The sequence below is a fragment of the Lissotriton helveticus genome, chromosome 4_1 (genome assembly GCF_964261635.1).
Source record: "Lissotriton helveticus chromosome 4_1, aLisHel1.1, whole genome shotgun sequence".
NCBI classification, from domain to species: Eukaryota; Metazoa; Chordata; class Amphibia; order Caudata; family Salamandridae; genus Lissotriton; species Lissotriton helveticus.
In genome coordinates this window covers 1,838,273,462-1,838,293,123 of record NC_136063.1, presented here as the reverse complement: position 1 = coordinate 1,838,293,123, position 19,662 = coordinate 1,838,273,462, and the positions used below count along the sequence as shown (strand labels likewise).

Genomic DNA, 19,662 nt, shown 5'->3' with positions numbered 1-19,662 from the left:
GGTTCTATAAACATCTTCACAACTCGCGTCTGAACTTTTCACATATGGTTGGTAGTTTCAATAGTATAAACAAATTAGTGCCTGTTGGTAACTATGATATGAACTGAGTATAGAAACAAATGCACCATTGTCTTTGATTCTGTTGGTTGAGTAAAAAGAATAAGAGAAGCTTAATAAGCTCGTATTTATATCAGTATCACATGATCAGGCATGAAATGTTTTGTAGCCTAGTATTTTAATATTTGATTGCGTCTATATTTTTGTACTTCTTTAGAGAAAGTTGAGACGGGTTTGCCTGACGAAGGCTTTAATGCTGAAACGCGCGTTGTGTTTTCTATTTCATCGACCGCCAGCCTTTGAATTGTTCAATAACTCCTTCTCAAGGTTTTTATATGGAATACTAATTCTGTATAAAATAGTTTTGTGTATATTTGTGAAAAACGTATTGTGCGTCTTCATAGCTATGTGTGAAAACTATTAGAAAAGAACTATCCAAAAAAATGTAGAGAAAATAAAAATATATATTTGATATATGTGATTTAAAAAGATGATAAAGTACACAACAAAAGATCAATCATAATAAAGGAATGTATTTTCATAAGGAAGAACAAGTGTTGTTGTAACTTGATTAGCAAACAACCTCAAAACGCACTGTTTTCACATAGATTAAGGCCTGATCTACATTTTTGTGAATGTACCATATATCTTGTAGTTAGATGGTTGTCTTACCCCAATTGCATTCCAGCTTGAAGCAGGCTGCCTTCTAGTAGGCCCACTCTGCCCTCTAGGGTTTTAAGAGTTGAACGTTCAGCCCTTTTCTGAGCAGAAGACTGACTCTGCAATTCCTCTCTAAGGAAAGCTTTAAAAGTATCCCAGATTATGTCTAGGGAGGCAGAATCCCAGGTTGTCCCAAAAAACTGCCTACATACTTGTTTTAATACCGGACCTGTCTCAGGATCAGATAAGGTGGCTCTCCTTAGAGTCCATATAGATCTAACAGAGATAGAATTCCCAACCAAGGAGAGAATCATAGCTGCATGATCAGAAATATGGGCTGGTAATATATGTATAGACATTATTTTTTCCCCCATGGCCAAGTTTCTTGCTATGAACGTAAAGCCCTGCCTAATACCCATCTTATGTCTCCTGATGTCCAACAAACCCAAATCTAGCAGGATGTTTTTTAGCGTCTTCCTAACTCGAGGGGTTTTATCATAACGACCATTGTTGGATCTATCCTCAACAGGGTGCAGAAAGACATTAAAATCTCCCCCCATAATAATAGGGGCAGTGACCTCCATTAGATTCCATTCTAGATTAGATAAATGAGAGGGGTCGTCACTATTAGGCCCATAAAAAACCACGCAGACCAATTCTACCCCCTCTGCCCCCAAAGTCTAAAGTGGCTATCAGCCACCTCCCAGATTTATCAGACTTAGAGTCCTTAATAACACAACCGGCTCCTTTCTTAATTAAAAATCGCAACTCCCCTACAATGTGCAGACTGTTCCAAAACCACAAAATGATCTATTCATCAACATTTGGAAAATACCTTATTGCCTTCTGGGGTATCTAGATGAGTCTCCTGTATTAGGCAGATATGAGCAACGCTCTTTTCCAAATAGCTCAAGATAGGAAGAGGAAAGGGAGAGGATGCGTTGGGCGTCGTCTGCGTATGACACAAAGTTGAGTCTGTAGGTTCTGACAATGGGGGTGTGGGGGAGCGGAGCCATGTAGACGTTGAAGAGCATCGGGCTGAGGTAGGAACCCTGGGGGACTCCGCAAGTGGTAGGTGTAGGGTCCGAGAGGAAAGGGGGGAGTCTGACCCACTGCGTTCTGCCAGAGAGGAAAGACCGGATCCATTCGAGGGCCTTGTCTTGGATTCCTGCGTCGTGGAGTCTGCGTATTAGGGTGCAGTGAGTGACTGTGTCGAATGCTGCAGAGAGGTCGAGGAGGATGAGGGCTGCTGTTTCTTCTTTGTCCAGTATGGTGCGGTTGTCATCTGTTGCAGCGAGGAGGGCGGTTTCCATACTGTGGTTTTCTCTGAAGCCGGATTGAGAGCAGTCGAGGATGTTGTGCTCTTCGATAAATGTGGCGAGTTGGTTATTGATGGCTTTCTTGATAACGTTTGCTGAGAACGGGAGAAGGGAGATGGGTCTGTAGTTTTTTTTAGGTCGGTGGGGTCCGCCGAGGGTTTCTTCAGGAGGTGGTTGACCTCAGCGTATTTCCAGTCGTCGGGGAAGGATGCGGTCGCCAGGGAGCGGTTATTGGTGTGGCAGAGCATGGGTGCGATGGTGCCGGCGGCTCTGTTGAAGATGTGGTGGGGGCAGGGATCCGTGGGGGCTCCGGAGTGGATTGACTTCATCGTCTTTAGAGCGTTTTCGGTGGGGAGGGCTGTCCAGTTGTGGATCGTTGGCTTCAGGGTGTCGGGGGTGGTCGGTGAGGGTTCAGTGTGTTGGTTGCCTTTGTCGAAATTGTCGTAGAAGCTTTTGATTTTTTGGTGGAAGAAGGTGCTGAGTTTTTCACAGAGTTCTTGTGAGGGGGGATGTCGGTAGACTCGCTGGAGGGTTGTGCGAACTCCTTGATGATGTTGAAGAGTTCTTTGAAGTTGTGTCCATGAGTGGAGATTCTGTCTTCAATCGCATTTATTCTTGTTTCTCGGATGGGTTGGTGGTGGGCGTTGGTGGTGTCTCTGAAGTTGTTTTGGGCTTCTGGAGATTTGGTGTTTCTCCAGGTCTTTGCAAAGCGGCGGCAAGTGCGTCAGGACTCTCGAAGTTAGGTGGTAAACCATCTGGCTTTCTTGGCATGGGTGTTGTTGTTTTTCTTGAGGGGGCTCGGTGTTGGCGCTGTCAGAGATCCATCTGTGCAGGGTTCGGGCTGCAGTGTTGGGGTTGTCGTCATTCGCGATGGTTGGAGTGCTGAGTGAGGTTACCTGTTCGTCAGTAATTCTGGTCCAGTTTCTTCATTGGAGCGGGTGCTGATGTCTATGGGTGGTGGGTGTTCTGAAGGTGAAGTGGATGCATCGATGGTGAGTCCATGGGAGTCCGGTGGTGTGGCTGAAGTTGATGGAGTTTCCTGTTGTGAGGAGATGATGTCCGTGATGGAGTTGGCTAATGGTCTGCGGGGTCAAAGGGGTCGGTAGATGTGGGTTCCTCAGAGGATGGAGGTAGTGGTGGGCAGTTTCTTGAAGTGAAGGTGTTCCATCAGGGCTGTGGGCTCGTCGGGGAGTGTGCTCAGGCAAAGGGTGGATTTGTGGATGATGACGATACGCCCCCAGCACCATTGAGGGGAAAACGCGGCACCACTCGTGCTTCCTTGCACTCCTGCAGGGTGTAGAAGCGAGTCAAAGCAACGCCATCGGACAGAAGACTGAGGTATGGAGGAGGGGGAGGCATAGGGGTGAGGGGAGCCCAGCTCATTGTGTCATTCAAAAAAGATGACTGGAGACCGGCGGCCGTTTACACTGCAGCCGCCTTGATCCCCAAACTCCCTCCAGCTTGGGAATACTGATTTTAATTTGTGCGCTACACAATAGACGTCCCAGTCACCAAAGAAATGGAAAAAAACGCTCTTGGAGCGGCGTTACCGTGATCGCCTCGACTTTGGGAGCTAAGCGAGTCTTGGTCCCGATCTTTTCGGACAGTCTGGATTGACGGTGATCTGCCTGTCCTCCGCGGCTTGTTCTGCAGCTATGAATGCGTGTTGGACCTCTGTCTAACACGTCCATCGATTGGCCACCGGACGTGGATGCATTGCTGGACCCGTTAACGGCCCACGTACTGTAGTGTCCCCATCGTATTCCAATGTTGATGTCAGCATTCTTAGAGCCACCATGGGACGTTTCAGCTCCTGTTGGCCCAGATACTGGCTCTACTACAGGCACACAGGCTTTGGATATAAGCAAAGCTTCCACAGCATGGGCTGTGGGAAAGGAGGAAGATCCTCTGTGCTCACTTGATCTGATCTGTGAGTTGTTACAGGGACAGTGATGTGCGAAGGCAAGCAGCAGTGATGTTGTTTCTCCCACACAGGACACATACAAATGTGGCTCTCAGTGTGCTGGGAAGAATTCGGCCTTTTTCAAAACAACTACATTTGGTATTTTAAAACAAAATTTTTCTTTTCTATAACTGAGCTCCATGTCTTTTAGACATACTCAGTGGCTCACACTATATATATGAACATAATTTAAAAGACTTTTAGAGTTTATTTTGAAAAAGATTTTTTAGAAGCTTTTTAACACATTTGTTAACAATGTTTTATGCTTGTTTAGAAGGGCATTACCATTTTAGTATGTCGTCCAGTCGGATGAGGAGTGGGTTTTATGTTTCAAAGGGTACCCCAATATAGGCCTGAGTAGTCTCTTGACCCTTCACCTACATTTACCGTACCATAACACTATATAAGGGTTTTGGTATTGACCTTTTACCTCGTTAAGCACTGCGTAAAATGTGTGGTTTTCCCCAAAAAGTAGTCTCATTAATTATGCATGCAGATTCTCTGAAGTGCAGCAGGATTACCATCTTCAGCATAATAACTATATATAAGGGTCATCCATTCCGTCATCCTCAGCTGACACGACACAGCAAGGTAGAATCCCCTGAGGGTACCTTTTGGGTATATATACACCATATTTTTGCCAAGGCAGGCAGCGGCGAAAGGCTTCCATGCTGACACGCTGACGCGAGATGCTGAGGTTCCTGCATGACTGAGCGAAAACTACTATACTATTTCAAAGATCCCTGATGGGACAAAGTTGTCAAGTTCGATAGTTGCTAGGAACCATTCTCTCCTTGGTAAGCGGAGTTTACAGTGGCTCTGTGAGCTAGCTAGGTATACAGGAAAACCTACCCGGTGGGGGTGTCTGGAATGAGTCTGGACCAAAGTCTCACAGTCTATGTTGTCTAAACCTGCAGATCCTATATAGGTTTATAGGAACTACACCACAATACATATAGTACACAGTCTTACCAACCCACATTGAAGGAAAGATCAAAACAAGAAAAATCGGACAAGTAGGACTTCGTTGCCATAAAACTAGGAAAAATCTGAAATGAATATGGTAATGTTCCTACAGTAATGAACATAAGGTGTGATGCATGGATTATGTTACAAAAAAGGTATAAGAGAAACAAATACTATGTTAAACACATCAAAAAATAACTAATCAAGGAAAAGGGCATCTTCATGAGCTAAACACTCAGTACCTACAAAACACACTGATGTGAAATACACAACATAGTGAAAACCTTTTACACATTTTTTTAAATCTAACGTAATAAAAAATTATGGTGAGCATTGAAAATAACTCAACAGAATCCTCTGTACCTCGCATCTCTGAAAAAAGGATGCTTCCTCTAACAACTTCAAACCTTTCTAATGAGAAGTTAGGAAGTGGACACAGAAAAACAAAATCTCAAACGTATCCGCGGTCTCTTATGCATCTTTATTCCTCAATGCATTTTCCCAGTTCTTGCCACTTATATTAAGAGTATTACCAATGAGTCAATATTTAAGGGGGTAAAGACGGGACACATACAGATGTTGTAATCATTCCTCTCCTGATATAACTTAGCATTGCAGTGTTAGACACAGTGAGGGGTATTTCAAACCTATCAATGTCCCATGCTCTAATGACTCCTCTCCTGAAGTTACTAAACACTACAGTGCTTGACACAAACAGGTGCATTTCAAACGCATCCAATTTCAATAAAATACTACTAAATAAAGTGGCAAGAAAAATGCAAGCACACGAGTAACAAAATACAGTTCACATTAGCCTCAATAAAGACTCTGACCTACGAGAGGTACAGAAACCATGGTAACCAACACCAAAATGGACCTCAGGCACCTGGAGGTGAAGAGCACTGGACAACATCAATACATCCTACCAAAAGGCTACGCAAGAGACAAAAAACTGGACTGGAATTACATAAAAGGTTTGGTCTGAACACATTGATTCCGCTGCACTCAGTCAACTAATTAGAATTGATTTTGAATATGTTAGGGCTTTACCTTGATCGCTTATACTTTTCAACACATACCAGGACCAATACCCTCTAAAATTCCTAATACGAGCCAATGAGAGAGATCTAACTGTGCTTGGAAAACAAAGCAAAGCATACTAAGAGGGCCATGCTTCATTGTCTAAGGCTGATGCAAACTGCTTACGCCTACATCAACACTCTTGAATGCTCGTTCAGCTCATCTCAGAAATTATTTCTCTATCTTTTGCTACCTCAAGGGCATTATTTCCACCTTTAGCGAACCTTCAGCGGCAGGGCTACTGACTAACACCACTTCATCCTGCCATTCATAAACATAGCCGGTCTCTTGCAATCCAACAGGTCATGATTCCAATTGCAGTTCCATTTGCCAATGCTTTACTGGATAGCATTGCAAGAGCTGCTGCTAACAAAGCCTCATATTAAGCCAGTTAACCATACTATCCTTTGCATTTCCATACCCGCTTTGTGAGACCTCCGATTCACCCAAGTTCTGAGGGGGCTACAAATGACATGCAGCCATTACTCAAACTAATAGCCTTCAATCCGGAACACAAGTCCAATCGCATTGAAGCTTGAAGCAAACGGCAATATTAACCTCCACAGCTTGAAGCTACCCAACTATAGCCACCACTAAATTCATATGTGTTGCATATTAAGATTCGGAAAGATTACATGTGGGCATGAAAGAAGATACTTCTATAAACAGGTCAGATTTGCTATAGAAATACAATATCTCTCATATTATACTTTCTTCTGAATAGGTTTATTTGGTCTTTATAGTGCATTCAATAAACCCTGTTTCTAACCTGCAGCCTTGTGTATGAATTGCAAATAAAACTGGCTTTAAATTAAATTCTTACTGTTTGGGGGTTAATTAGTAACTGAATATTACACTATTTGAAATACAGTAGTTGTACACTACGTACATGACTTGGGGTATTACCAACTAGCATCAAATGTAACTTATTTTAAGAATAAGAGGTCACCTTATTGAATGGACCCCATTGGTGGTAAATTTCATTAGACATTTAGTTATTCTTAAACCTCCAAACTGATCTTTTCACATCCAAAGAGTACACATATTCTACTTTCTCGAGTTACTCAAGATCGCGGCCATTAACTAAAGATAAATATTTTCCACTCCCCACCAGACTAATTCATATTTGGCAAAGTATTGATAATATTTTATAATGCCAAGAATAATGTATAAGTTAAAAAGATCAAATTATATTTTTTTGTAGGCACAGACCATTATTAGATTATGACTGCATCCTACAGCATGAGTCACCCAATGCATAAATGATAATGCAAACAAAGTGGGATCACAAAGTTCACCATAACTACTTTCTCTGCTCCAAAATTAACAAACCACAAATGATTGCAGGTATTAAAGACTGGAGTAATGCATTGTACCCATTTTTACCTTTCCAAACGATCCTTGACCAAGAACCTTGAGTAGCTCGAACTGTGCTGGGTCTGCCTTTTCACATCCTTCTTTCACAAGGTGAGTAATAGGAATCTCTTCAATATTTCCTTCATCCTGAAAAGAGAACCCCAGTTACAATACAGGGTCTACAGTTCCTATTTTGCACCTTTAGCTAAAGTGTCTAAAAATAAAAACAGAACTACAAGCCCATATTTTCAATGCAGCAAACCAAAGATTCAAATGAGGTACTGTAGAATTGAATTTGCATGTCAGAGGAATATTCATTATTGAAATAATTTTAAGGATGGTACAGTTAAATGACAGTGCAGATTTCTTTTGCATCTGAAGCCACTGGTATGTGAAGGGAATTGAGGACTTTAGTACCCAAGAATTGAATATACCTATAATATGGTCTCTACACATTCAAGCTGAATAGCTGCAAGCCACACATTTCTGCTGCTTGCCAAAGAAGCTGTGTACTTCAGTGCTTCACAATAAACCCCTTACTATGTACATATGAGTCCACTAAGAAACAATTACTATTCCAAGACCAAGGATGCAACGATAATGTTCTTCTTTACAAGCACCACAGACCGTCAGTAAGGACTGTAGACCTACAGTAGGAATGTCAGTATCAATACCTGAAGAATCCCTTCTGCTACATGCTACTTATGCGCAAATACCAGGCTGTGCAAGATGGTAGTGTCACACATGCTTCTGCACAGGTGTTCATGTGCAAGCGCCCAGAGCCCACACAGCTGCACAGCCTTCAAAGGCAGACCCCAACCAACAGTTATCGCTTGCAATACAATTACCACGAGTGAGTCTCAAGCAGTGAGAATCACACACATTAAAACTAGTAAAACTGGGTAGTCAATTGCAAAACGAACTAAATATTTGGAACCTATTTGCTACAGAAATTGTGAACCACTTGTCACAGCCCTCGTCCCATGATGCCGGACTGACATACTATCAAAAACTAAGAAATTATATTGCACACCGCTTTCAAAACAAAATTAATAACATAAGGAGTGGTGCACAAAGGTCAATTGCTAAATGTTCTCTCCAAATACCTACAAAAAAGCACATGCATGATTTTGTTTAACTCTGTGCATCCTGAAATAAAACTTTATAGGACTGTCCAATATTAATTAACCCCTGTCACAGAGATCATCAAACCCACCTAAAGTAAATGATACCACCAAATCCCCATAGAGCTATGCCCCTGCATGGCTATTAGAAGGGGATTGTCATGTGTCCCCCCAAAAAGCTAGACCTTTCTCAAATTATAGCTTGAACCATGTGGACCCTAATAACTACTTCCCGACTGCAGGACCTCATGTAATTAGCCAGGAACTGTGCATGTGTGTGATGTTTCGCCTGTGAATAATTAAAGAGGATAATGTAGTGAAGTATCTGTGTATGTATGGGATAAGTGGATATTGGGTAGAATGTTGTGCGTGGATGCTGTGAGAATGAGATAATGGATGGAATGTTGGGGCCTGTATGCTGACTGAAGGCAAGTAGTTGGTTAGAGTTATAGGAAGAATGGATTCCTAAAGACTGTAACCTAAGGGCCTAACACGGAATAAAGAACTCCTACCTTACCTGAAGACCTGTTCTTCCAATTACAACACCAACCTCATATTAGAGATGCAATCCTGGAGGAACAACTCCTTTTAGTTTAAAATGAAAAGAAGAGAGATATGCGGGTGGGGACTAGACATAGTTCAAAGGCCTTTTACGGTCAGTCAGTAAGAAAACTTTATTTGGTTAATTACAACCATAAAAGTATACCCTGTATATAAAATGCTATTAAAACAAACAAAATCGTATTAAAAACATGGCATATGTACATAACATAAAATACCCATTTCCTTCATTCAAGATGCAAATGTCCACCTACAAATGATTAGGACAGGTAATTCTTTCATCTGCATCAAGTCCTTCCAAGAGATTCCATGCCGTACCATTACCCTTTACATGCACAGACTCTTCCTACCCCAAGTGATCAGTATGGATATTTACTCTGTACACTTGAGGTAAAACCCTGACTTTACTCATAAATTTCCCCATAGCACAAGCAATGTCTAGGTTCGTCATTTCAACTAGAAGGCTAGCAGCTTGCATCCTATTTCTAATCGTGTATTTTTTAAAAATCAGGCATAAAATCTCTTTTCTAAAGTCTAAAAACTTCATACAATCTAGTAAAATGTGTACAATATCACAATGAGTACCTAACGCGCAAGTACAGGTACCATTACTATTCAACATAACATTTTTGACCTCATTATTCCCGTAGCAGGGGTTTATCCCCATTCGCACTTTTAGTACCTCCCGTCTTAGGTGGTAGCTCGGCAATCTATCCAGATAGGGATACTGTTGGTTAGATTCCCAAGCCAAGGTCATATGCGACACCAAAACTTTCCGCGAGAGATACTCTCTATCATATGTGCGGGAAGTCTCAGCTCCCAATGTCCTTAGTTCTTTCTTACCTATACTTGGATGACCCAGTTACGGGCATAGTTTTAAACCCAACACTCCATATGCTTCACTTAATGCGGCTTATGTTTCTTTCGCCCAGGACAGTTCACTAGTGACGATTTCACTTTTGCACCACTGGGAAATATTTAGGCGCTCTCCAGACCCTAGGCGCTGCCAAAAGCAAATTAGTGCCATACAGGCAGTTACTGCCCAGGAGGTAGTTCCCAACTCGAGTCTTGCAGCTTGTATTATAGAGGATTTTGGCAGTGAGAACAAGCTTTTTAGGATATTTCCCTCCTCTTTATCCCAACCTTTTTTTCCACTTAAGTAAAGCACTTCTGCCCCGTACAGGAATTGGGGAGGGACCATTGCTAGATAGGCTTTTATGACCGGCCTATCTGAGTTTTCTCCATAAACACTATTAAATCTTTTTAGTCCCTTCACAGAGGCAGATGCCCTTATTTTAAGAGCCTCCAGATGGGTATACCATTTAAGGTTACTCATAAACCATATTTCTAGGTTTATGTATTCGTTCACCCTCTTGAGTAAATTTGTGCCCAGACACCAAGGGAACCTAGTTTTACTCCTACCGAAGCATAACATTTTGGTCTTTTCCATGTTCACTGTTAACTTTTTATTTAGGCAATATTCGTTGAACATGTTTAATTTTCTCTGGAGACCTATCTGCGTCAGGTCCATAATCACTAGATCATCTGCGTATAATAGGCAGGAAACATGGTTACCTCCCAATTTTGGACTAGCCCCTTTAACCTCTCTTAGTTTTGCTGGTAGATCGGCCACAAACAGGAAAAAAAGCAGAGGGGCAAGTACTCACCCCTGCCTCAAGCCATTTCCAATCTGGATCCTCCCAGACAATCCACCCTCCTCATCCAAGATTATCTGAGCCCAGTTTTCAGTGTGTAAGGCTTTTATAATGGCCAATAGATCACCATGTAGATTGTATCCTTCCAGGGTTGACCATAGCTGCTCCCTACTCACAAGATCGAAAGCCGCGCGGAAGTCCACGAAACAGCAGAATAAATTACCCCTCTGTTCTATCGACTTCCGCGCGATGGCCCAGAGAGCAAAACAGTGGTCCACCGTCAAATGCCCTTCTTTGAACCCACCCTGTTCTAACTGGTTATCCTCTGCCCAGTCCTTTAGCAGGCCTAGGATTACTTTGGAGAATACCTTTTCTCCAATGTCAAGGAGATTTATTAGGCGGCAGTTTTTTGGGGAGTTTACATCTCCTTTTTTGTGTATCGGTCTAACAATAGCCCCTTTCCAACTTTCTGGCATTATACCTGTCTTTAATATCCCCTGAAACATATTTGAAAAAAACTCAGCCCATCAGTCTGGATTACTTTTTATAATAATTGCTGGTAGGTTATCTGGGCCGGCAGCTCGAGTTAAGTTTAGACCAGCTATTACTCTACTAATATAGCCTGGGGTGAAATGTACTAGTATGTCTTCCCTGACTCCTGGCCAGCTTGGCGATATTATTTCCCCTTTGCTCGGCCATTTGCCATATATTTCCTCAAGGTAGACATTGCACAATCTGTTGGATAAAACATTAAACGCAAATTATAAGGCATAAATGGAGGGTAGCTCTCAATGTAGGATCAAGTGCAGTAAGTGGCACAGGCCATTATTTTTCTCAGCTTGTTGAAAACAAATTATACAATGCATTCCTGCACAAAATTTTGTAATTTGCAATTACATCTCAAGGGACAGAGAAGCTCTCTGTTAGCTTCTAGTAGAGGCAAGAGTTAAAGATTAATGCCACTGTACACATTTTGTACTGGCCTGGCAGCTAAACATCAGATGGAAAAATAACCAGATGTCCCCAACTGGACTCTACATTTGGAAGGTAAAAATCTTATATATCGCTCATGTGTCTGAAATCATGCTCAGTGAGCATAAGCAGGGTGCAACAGCTAGGACCAGAGAGAAAACTACAGGAAAAACTGCTAAGAAGGCTACTTAAAAACAATGTAGTTGTACACTCCGCTATTGCTGTACAATGCCATCAGTAATGGTAAATCCTTTTATTTAAAGTGGTGAATCCTCTTATTTAAAGAGTGGTTGTGCATTAATATCTGAATTTCTTATAGATAATGAAGTATCTATTTTGTTCAGAGAGAAGACGATTTGTAACAGATATAGGCTGTATTCAATTTAACCTTGGCTTTAAGATATGTTTTACACCACCATAAAGTGCTTATATAAATCTGTCAGACTACTCCAACATATTAGAATTAAGAAATGATAACATAGATAATATGGGGACATTACCATTACTTATGTAACTTGAAATAATCTGGCTTTTGTGGAGTCCTCTTGCACTCCAAAGATTAAAGAGTAGAATATTTTCTGTTTAGTCGTTGTGAAAAAAATGCTGGTTAATGAGCTAAGCTAACGGTCTGCTTCCAAATGAATGTTTGAATGGAGAGATTTCAAATAAATACTTCTGTTGCTTTAATTGTTTTTTATTTGCAGTAATGCATGGACATTGATACATTAAACAGAATGGCTAAATACAAAATCACAAATTCCAATCCAAAAACAAACATTACAAATTATAATTCAATAAGTCAGAAAAAAAAGTCAACCAAAACCCTCAAAGCATATCCCAGAAAAGGTGAACAAATGAAAAGGAAGAAGGTCTTGTCGGACATGTTAATGAACCGAAATTGGTCAAATATTCATGTGCAGTAATTAATCTTTCTTTTTAGTGTATTTAAAAAACAATTCTCCAAAGTGAAAGATTTCCAGTATTTCCTATACCTATTTATTGATGATCTGCAGGCATGGTATAATAACCACCAGATCTTTAAAGTTATCCTTGATGTTGGCAGTGAGTGCAACATATTACACACTATAGAGAAAACCAAAGGAGCAGATATTCGGATACAGGCCATATTCTAATTAGATTTCAAGTTAGTATCCTGTGAAAACACATGCAACCAATCTGCAGCTATTGCGTGGTAACTAGGACACATATCATCTGTACCAAGGTGTTCATTTCATTTAAATATTTTATTGAGTGTAATATTAAAGTAAAAAAATACCCGATACGGATGCATCATATACTTGGACATCATTGAAATTCAGTGTATCTGGTACAATCCACGAAACACGTTTGACTGATCTCGTAAAAAAACAATCTCACCATATTATGACCACTGCAAATTTTGCTGCTCTGAGATAACAAAAGAAGCTTAGTATGGCTTCAAAATATTTGGAGGGGTTTGCAAGAGTAATACAGAGGATTTCAGGACGGATCTGGGGACTCATCTGTGGCTTACCAAGGAGAGAAGTACACATTTGGAGATCTCTGAGAAAGTTGTGGTAGGGAATTGCAAACGCTTCAGCCACTTGTAAAAATAAAATGTCTTAAGAATTCACTTACAATATAGCCAATGTTTAGATTTTTTTTGATAATCAAGTTTATTGAATTTGAGACAAACCACAAATTTACATTGGCAGCGAGATCAAGCACAATATCTGGATAATATACAGCCGTACGAGAGATGACAGAAACTTGTAAATCATTCTTCAGGTTATAATCTTGCATGAGGTTATCATTAATCATAAAAACGCACACACCCCTTAGGATGCTAGGTTGAACCATTTACCCCAAATCTTTTCAAAAAGTTCGGGGCATCCCGAGCTTCAAAGAGGGATTCCTCTTGAGTTCCACACCAGTCTACCCCTCTTCTCCTTTTCCGTAGATGTAGGGGACTCGGCCTGAGACCAGAGTGCCATTATATCTCGCTTCGCCACCGCCACCGCTATTCGAAGGAATCACTTATCGGCCTGGGAGCGGTCCAGGCCATCAAACACACCCAGAACCAAATGCAATGGGTCATGGGGAACCGTGCATCCCAGGGTCAGTTTGAGTTCCAGTTCCACTCCTGCCCAGAATGGTTCAAGGACAGGGCATTGCCAGATCATGTGATAAAAATCCGGAGGAGCGTGGTTGCATCCCGTGCAGGTCGGGGAGGGTCGCAAACGGGCGCTGTATAGACGCGCAGGGGTGAGGTATGCAATATGTAGGTAGTAGAGTTGGACTAGATGCAACTTGGAGGAGGGTGTCAAGTAGATGCAACTTGGAGGAGGGTGTCAAGGTCTTGGGGGCCATTAGAGCATCTCTCCGGTCCACATCCTCTAGGGGGCCCAGCCAACCCTCCCAGCGGGCACGCAACAAATCTAGGGTTGCGGGCCATTTTTCACAAGGGAGTGATAAATCCTTAACACCCCCCCTTCTACCCAGGTTCCCCATCATCACTTGGGCCTCGAGGGGACTAAAGTCAGGGAGGAAGGTGGGGGACGGAATGTGCACCCAGAGGGCAAGCCGAAGTTGTAAATATTTATAAAATTGGGAGGAGTGGAAGGAATAGCGCTACTGCAAGTCCGCAAAGGTTCTGATGTGTTCCCCCACCCAGACATCTCCAAGAAGCGAGATCCCAATGTGGTCCCACCGACGGAAGTCCCAGAGAGACAAAGCCTCTCGCAGCCAAGTGCCACACCACAGGGTCATCTGTCTGGTAAGTTTCCCGTCCCATTTTGTGTGGTGCAGCATAGTGCGCCAAGCCAAGAGAATCGTCTTAGTGATGGGGGGGGGGGGGCATGCAGTATAGGGGCCCTATACAAGTAGGCCTGGAGTTCCGGGAAGTTCATCGATCGGAGTTTCACATGGTACGCCGGATCGGTCCAGCCGCCCGCGAACCAGTCATGAACCACGGTGAGTCTCGTGGCCAGATAGTAAAGGTGAAGGAGGTGTGCGGCAGTGTGCCAGAGACATTCGCAGTCTCCCACCCCCCACAAGAACCGGGTGAGGATACCGTCAATCTCACGAAAGCAACTCCCCGGGAGGTGAAAGATAATATTTTGTAGAATATATAAAAAACGGGGGAGAACCATCATTTTAAAAAGGGAATTTCTGGCAAGGGGGGTTAAGAGGGAGGGATTGCCATCTCCTGAGGTCTGCCTTGGCCTTGGTGACCAGGGGCGTAATAATCAGGGCCCATTCGAGTTCTGGAAGCAGGGCGACTCAAACCCCCAGATACTTGAAAGACTGCATACGCAGGGGACGGGTCATTTGCCCATCGAAGGAGGCACATGACGGGTGGAGGGGAACCAGAGTGGACTTCGCCGGATTGAGCCGAAGGCCCGAAACCCTTTTAAAGGTGGAGAGGGCGTCCAGGCATCGTCGGCCGGAGTATTCAGGGTCCGACAGCAAGAGGAGGACGTCGTGAATGTAAAGGGCGACCTTGCCGAACCCAAAGGGGTCCCAAGCCCAACCTCGGATGCAGGGATCCTGACGTATGAGAGAGGCCAGGGGCTCCATCGCTAGTGCAAATAAGAGGAGAGAGCGGGCAGCCTTGGCGAGTGCCCATCTGAATGGGGAATGTCTCCAAAAGCACACCGTTAATTAAGACCCTCGCTGTAAGACTGGAGTATAAAACACGGAAGAGGAGCCTGAAGGGAAAGACAAACCCCAACACCTCCAGTACATCCTCTAGATAGCTCCAGTCAAAAGGATCAAATGCTTTTTTAGAGTCAATGAAGAGCAGAGCCAAATACGGAGTGAGATGGTGGCGGTGTGTGAGGGCGAGGTGAAGGCAGTGTATACAGTGCCGGGTACCCCGGACAGGCATGAAACCACATTGGTCTGGGTGGACCAAGTCATGCAAGTGGGGGCAGAGACGTTGAGCCAAGGCAGTGGCAAAGATTTTCACCTCAGTGTTGATGAGGGAAATAAGGCGGTAGTCCGCACAGGCAAGGAAGGGCGGCTGTGTCTTTGGGAGGACTACAATAGTGGCCACATCCGTTTCCGGGGGAAAGGACCCCATGTCCACCACATGTTGAAACAATGCCACTAAATGCGGGACCAACATGTTGCGGTAGGTCGTGTAGTATTCCTGGGGGTAGCCATCCAGCCCCGGCATCTTACCGGAATGCAGGAGCGAAAGGGCCCCATGTATCTCCTCTCAGAGACCTTCTGGGGAAGAGGGGGCAGTTGGGTCCCTGTCTCTGACAACAATGCAGCCAGGGAGGCTGCGGGAGGCGGGGACTGCGTAAAGGTTGGCTGTGCAAAGCGGGTGGCCTGATCCGTGCGCTTCGCGTGGACTAAGCCCCCAGCCACCCAAGGGGGTGTGGAATCAATACACCCAAAGTGTGGGTGTATTAATTCCACACCCTCCAAGCGTCACAGAGACCCAGGGCGGAGGACCAATCAGAAAGGCGCTTAGCAGAGGCTAGACAGGACGAAGAGGGAGCGCCTGTCATGTTGCGAGGAGGTTGCATAACAGCGTTAAAGCCGCCCCCAATGACCGTCAGTCCCTGAGTGAAGGTGGAGATTCCGAGCGTGAGGCGTCGAAGTGCAGAGGGCATTGTGGCGGGGGAAATATATACAAACAAGAGATTGATAAGATGCACCTCTATCTTGCCGGTCAGGGACACATAGCGGCCTTGTGTGCCCGTCTCAGCTGTGTCAAGGTAAAGGGGAGACCCTTATGAATCAATACGACCACCCCCCAGGAGTCCTGTGTGAAACCAGAATGCCAGACACTGTCGAACCCATAGCGGGCAAGGAAGGTGTAATGAGTTCCCAGAAGATGCGTTTCCTGTAGAAAAAAGATATCAGGCGCGTGGCGTTGGGCACTGCAAAGAACAGCAGTTCGTCTAATACGGTCTAGTAGCCCATTGACGTTCCACGACAAAATGTGGAGGGGTCTACTTAAGGTGGACATCTTTGGAAAGGGTAGTGTGTGTGGGGGACAGTGCAGGTAGACCCTGGTCCCAGGGGAGATAACATCCCATAACCGGGGCACGGGGTTGAAGTCCGTACGGTTTGATAAGTCTCATGTCATCATCAGTGGCGTCTGTGCACAGAAAGCTGCCAAGAGAACCAAAGAACAGCGGCCCGTAGGTGGCAAAAACAATAAACATTCGGGAGACAACTGTCTGCCCACCCTCCCTAGCCACCCAACACCCCCCACCCTACACTTCTTAAAATGAAGCATCTGTCGCCCTGAAAAGGAAAACAACAAAAACAGCAACGCAAATAAGTCTGAGTGCTAAACTAAAACGGTTAGCGGAACATGAACGTAGCAGAGATGGACCTCTCCATGTAGGCGGATGTGAGAATTGTTAGCAGCTGTAAGAATAGTTAAAACAATTAAGCAACAAAGGAATACGAGTAAGTCTGGGCGCTAAGGTAAAACAGTTAGCAGAACATGGACTCGGCGGAGATGAACCTGTCCATGTGTACGGATATGATAGTGACCTCAGCTGTAGGAGCAATGTGAGAAGAGGTGTGTGGATCCCATGTCTTTGGGTCCCTGAGTTCATGTCTCCATCGTCGCCCCTGGTTCCACAAAGTTCGGGGCTCCTCGGCAAGTCTGAGTCGGATATGGTAGGGCGCAGTGTCTCGGAGGGGTCTTGGATGCGGCTCAGATCAATCAGGGAGCCAGTCGAGCTGGGAGTTGCAGATCGCTGAGACAATGCATGGGGAAAGGGCAGATGGCTCACTGCACCAGGTGAGCGGGAGGCTGCATCGCAGCATTCACCCTTTTGCGGGACCTAGTGTGGCGCCTCTGGGGCCTGGGCAGGGTTGGTTGAGGCAGCGTAGGCTCTCGTCGGGCCGGGGAGAAGACAAGCCAGGTCTGGAGGGGGTGCTCCTCCGTGAGCCAGGTCTAGGCCTCCAGGGGGCTATCAAAGAAGAGTGTCTTATCTTGAAAAACAACTCTGAGCCGGGCCGGTAAAAGGAGACCATATTGAAGACCCAGGTTATGGAGCTTCTGTTTAACACCGTCATATGTTTGACGTTGGGGTGTACCTCCCTCGTATAGTCTGGGAAGACCATGATCTTGCTGTTTTGGAACATCAGTGGACACTCTGTCCTTTCCGCCCTAAGGATGGCGTCCCTGTCCCGGAAATTGAGGACCCTCAGAATAATGGGCCGGGCAGGGACCCCGGGCGGAGGGCGGTCAAGGACCGAAGGGCACGTTTGATTGCGAACCAGGGGGAGGGGGACTCTTTGGGCATCCAGGATCATACCCAGGTCTCCACAAACATGTGCGCACTGCCCTGTTCAGCCCCCTCAGGAAATCCTGAGGCGCAGGATGATCGTGCTCGACCGGTTTTCGGCGTCCTTGGGCCAACGTGGAGTTCCGCGGTTTGAGTCTGGAGACGAGCTACTTGGGTCTTGAGTTGGCCTATGTCTTCCTCAGACGTGGAGTTACGCGATTCTGCTTCTGAAATTCGGGCTGTGGCATTACGCAGGTCCTGACGAATCAGGGCTACATCCACCCTCACCTTGCCAATCTTGTTTTCGACCGAGGCCTGCAATGCGCCAATTGCTTGGAGGATAGTGGGGAGGTCACCTCCGGCGGGGGAAGGAGTATTGGATGCCCCCCTCCAGGATCCGGGTCATTCGTGGTGTATGGGTCATTTTTGTTTGGGTTTGAGGGGTGGGGGTCTGCAGGGCAGGATTTTTGCCCATCGTCACCGAGGGTGTAGTCCGGCTACTGCGTGGCCAGGGGGCGATCAGCAATCCCAGAGAGGAATGGGGGGGCCCAGACACAGAGACCTTTGATACTCTGGCCCGGGCGTTCAGGCCGGGCCCCTCAGGTCTCCGCGAACTTCCGAGGTAAACCAGTACACATCCAGGGGCCCTCCCCCCCACCCCCCCCGGGGCATAGTTCGATGCCACAGTCAGTGAAAGATGGTGCCCCATCCCGGCCCCAGGAGGAGCGTCAGTGAGCCAGAGATGAAGGGCCCCAGGAAAATGGACCGCTAATCCCCACCACGGACGATAGCTAGGCCAATGCAGGAGTCAGGCGCCACTCGGTGGTGGTGGCTGATGATTGACGGTAGACTCCACTAAGGTGCAGACACGTCCAGGCGAGTGGGTAGCAGCAGAGGGGTTGACAGCGCGCTCCGCACCGCCTGACAGCGACAGCCGGGAGTGGGCCCGCAGCAGTCGAGGTAACACTAGCCAATGGAGGGGGCCTTGGCAAAGAGAGGCAATGTTTAGATTTATATTATACAGACACCCTGGAAACCTTAAACAAATCAGGAAATTATGTTGTGCCAACGTATATCTAAAATCTTACATTTAAGATGTTGACTAGGTTTAGCAAAATAAAGTCGAAAAAGAAATAAGTCAAAATACATATTAATTAAGGTAGAGCTACCAGAAACGCCTTGGATCCGTTTAACTAGCCATGTTCCCAGGGACGCCTAGGAGTAAGCCCGAAAATTAGGTGTGCTTTCTGATGAGTGTTTTTAACCACATACATTTATCATCGCACCTTTAAAAAAAAAAAATATCTAATGCGTGATAAAACTAAAGTAGCGTGACTCGTCAAGAAAGGTTTGTTTTCCCATATGTTAACATCTTTTGCTGCATAATTATTGGATAGACCTTTCCCAACTAGAATACAGATTTCAAAGTGGTTGCTTTAAATGTAATTTTAAAGGATGACATTTTAATCGAAACTTTGAGGTCTCTAATAACAAAAAGTAGAAGTACTTCTATTTTCATGGCTTTCTCATCGGACACATGTCATACATGTAATAAAACACTCTGTAGGAGGATACATTGTATGAAGCACATCTGAGCTAGAGACTAAAAAAGCAATAATATATGAGGACATTGGATTCAATGTCACTTATTCAATTCTACATGGAGAAGAACTCTGATTGACAGATGTTGATAGCTTCTATGTGTAA

At 44.8% G+C, this 19,662-nt stretch overlaps 1 protein-coding gene across 2 annotated transcripts in view; it reads right to left on the bottom strand.

Moving 5' to 3' along the window:
* The window catches only part of RPS6KA6 (ribosomal protein S6 kinase A6), a 499,939-nt gene that overhangs the window by 341,245 nt on the left and 139,032 nt on the right, over nucleotides 1-19,662 (bottom strand). For both annotated transcript variants that reach the window (XM_078688489.1, XM_078688488.1), the window contains one exon: nucleotides 7,432-7,548. In XM_078688489.1, the coding sequence (XP_078544615.1) occupies nucleotides 7,432-7,548 (117 nt within the window). The remainder of the gene's footprint in view (nucleotides 1-7,431; nucleotides 7,549-19,662) is intronic.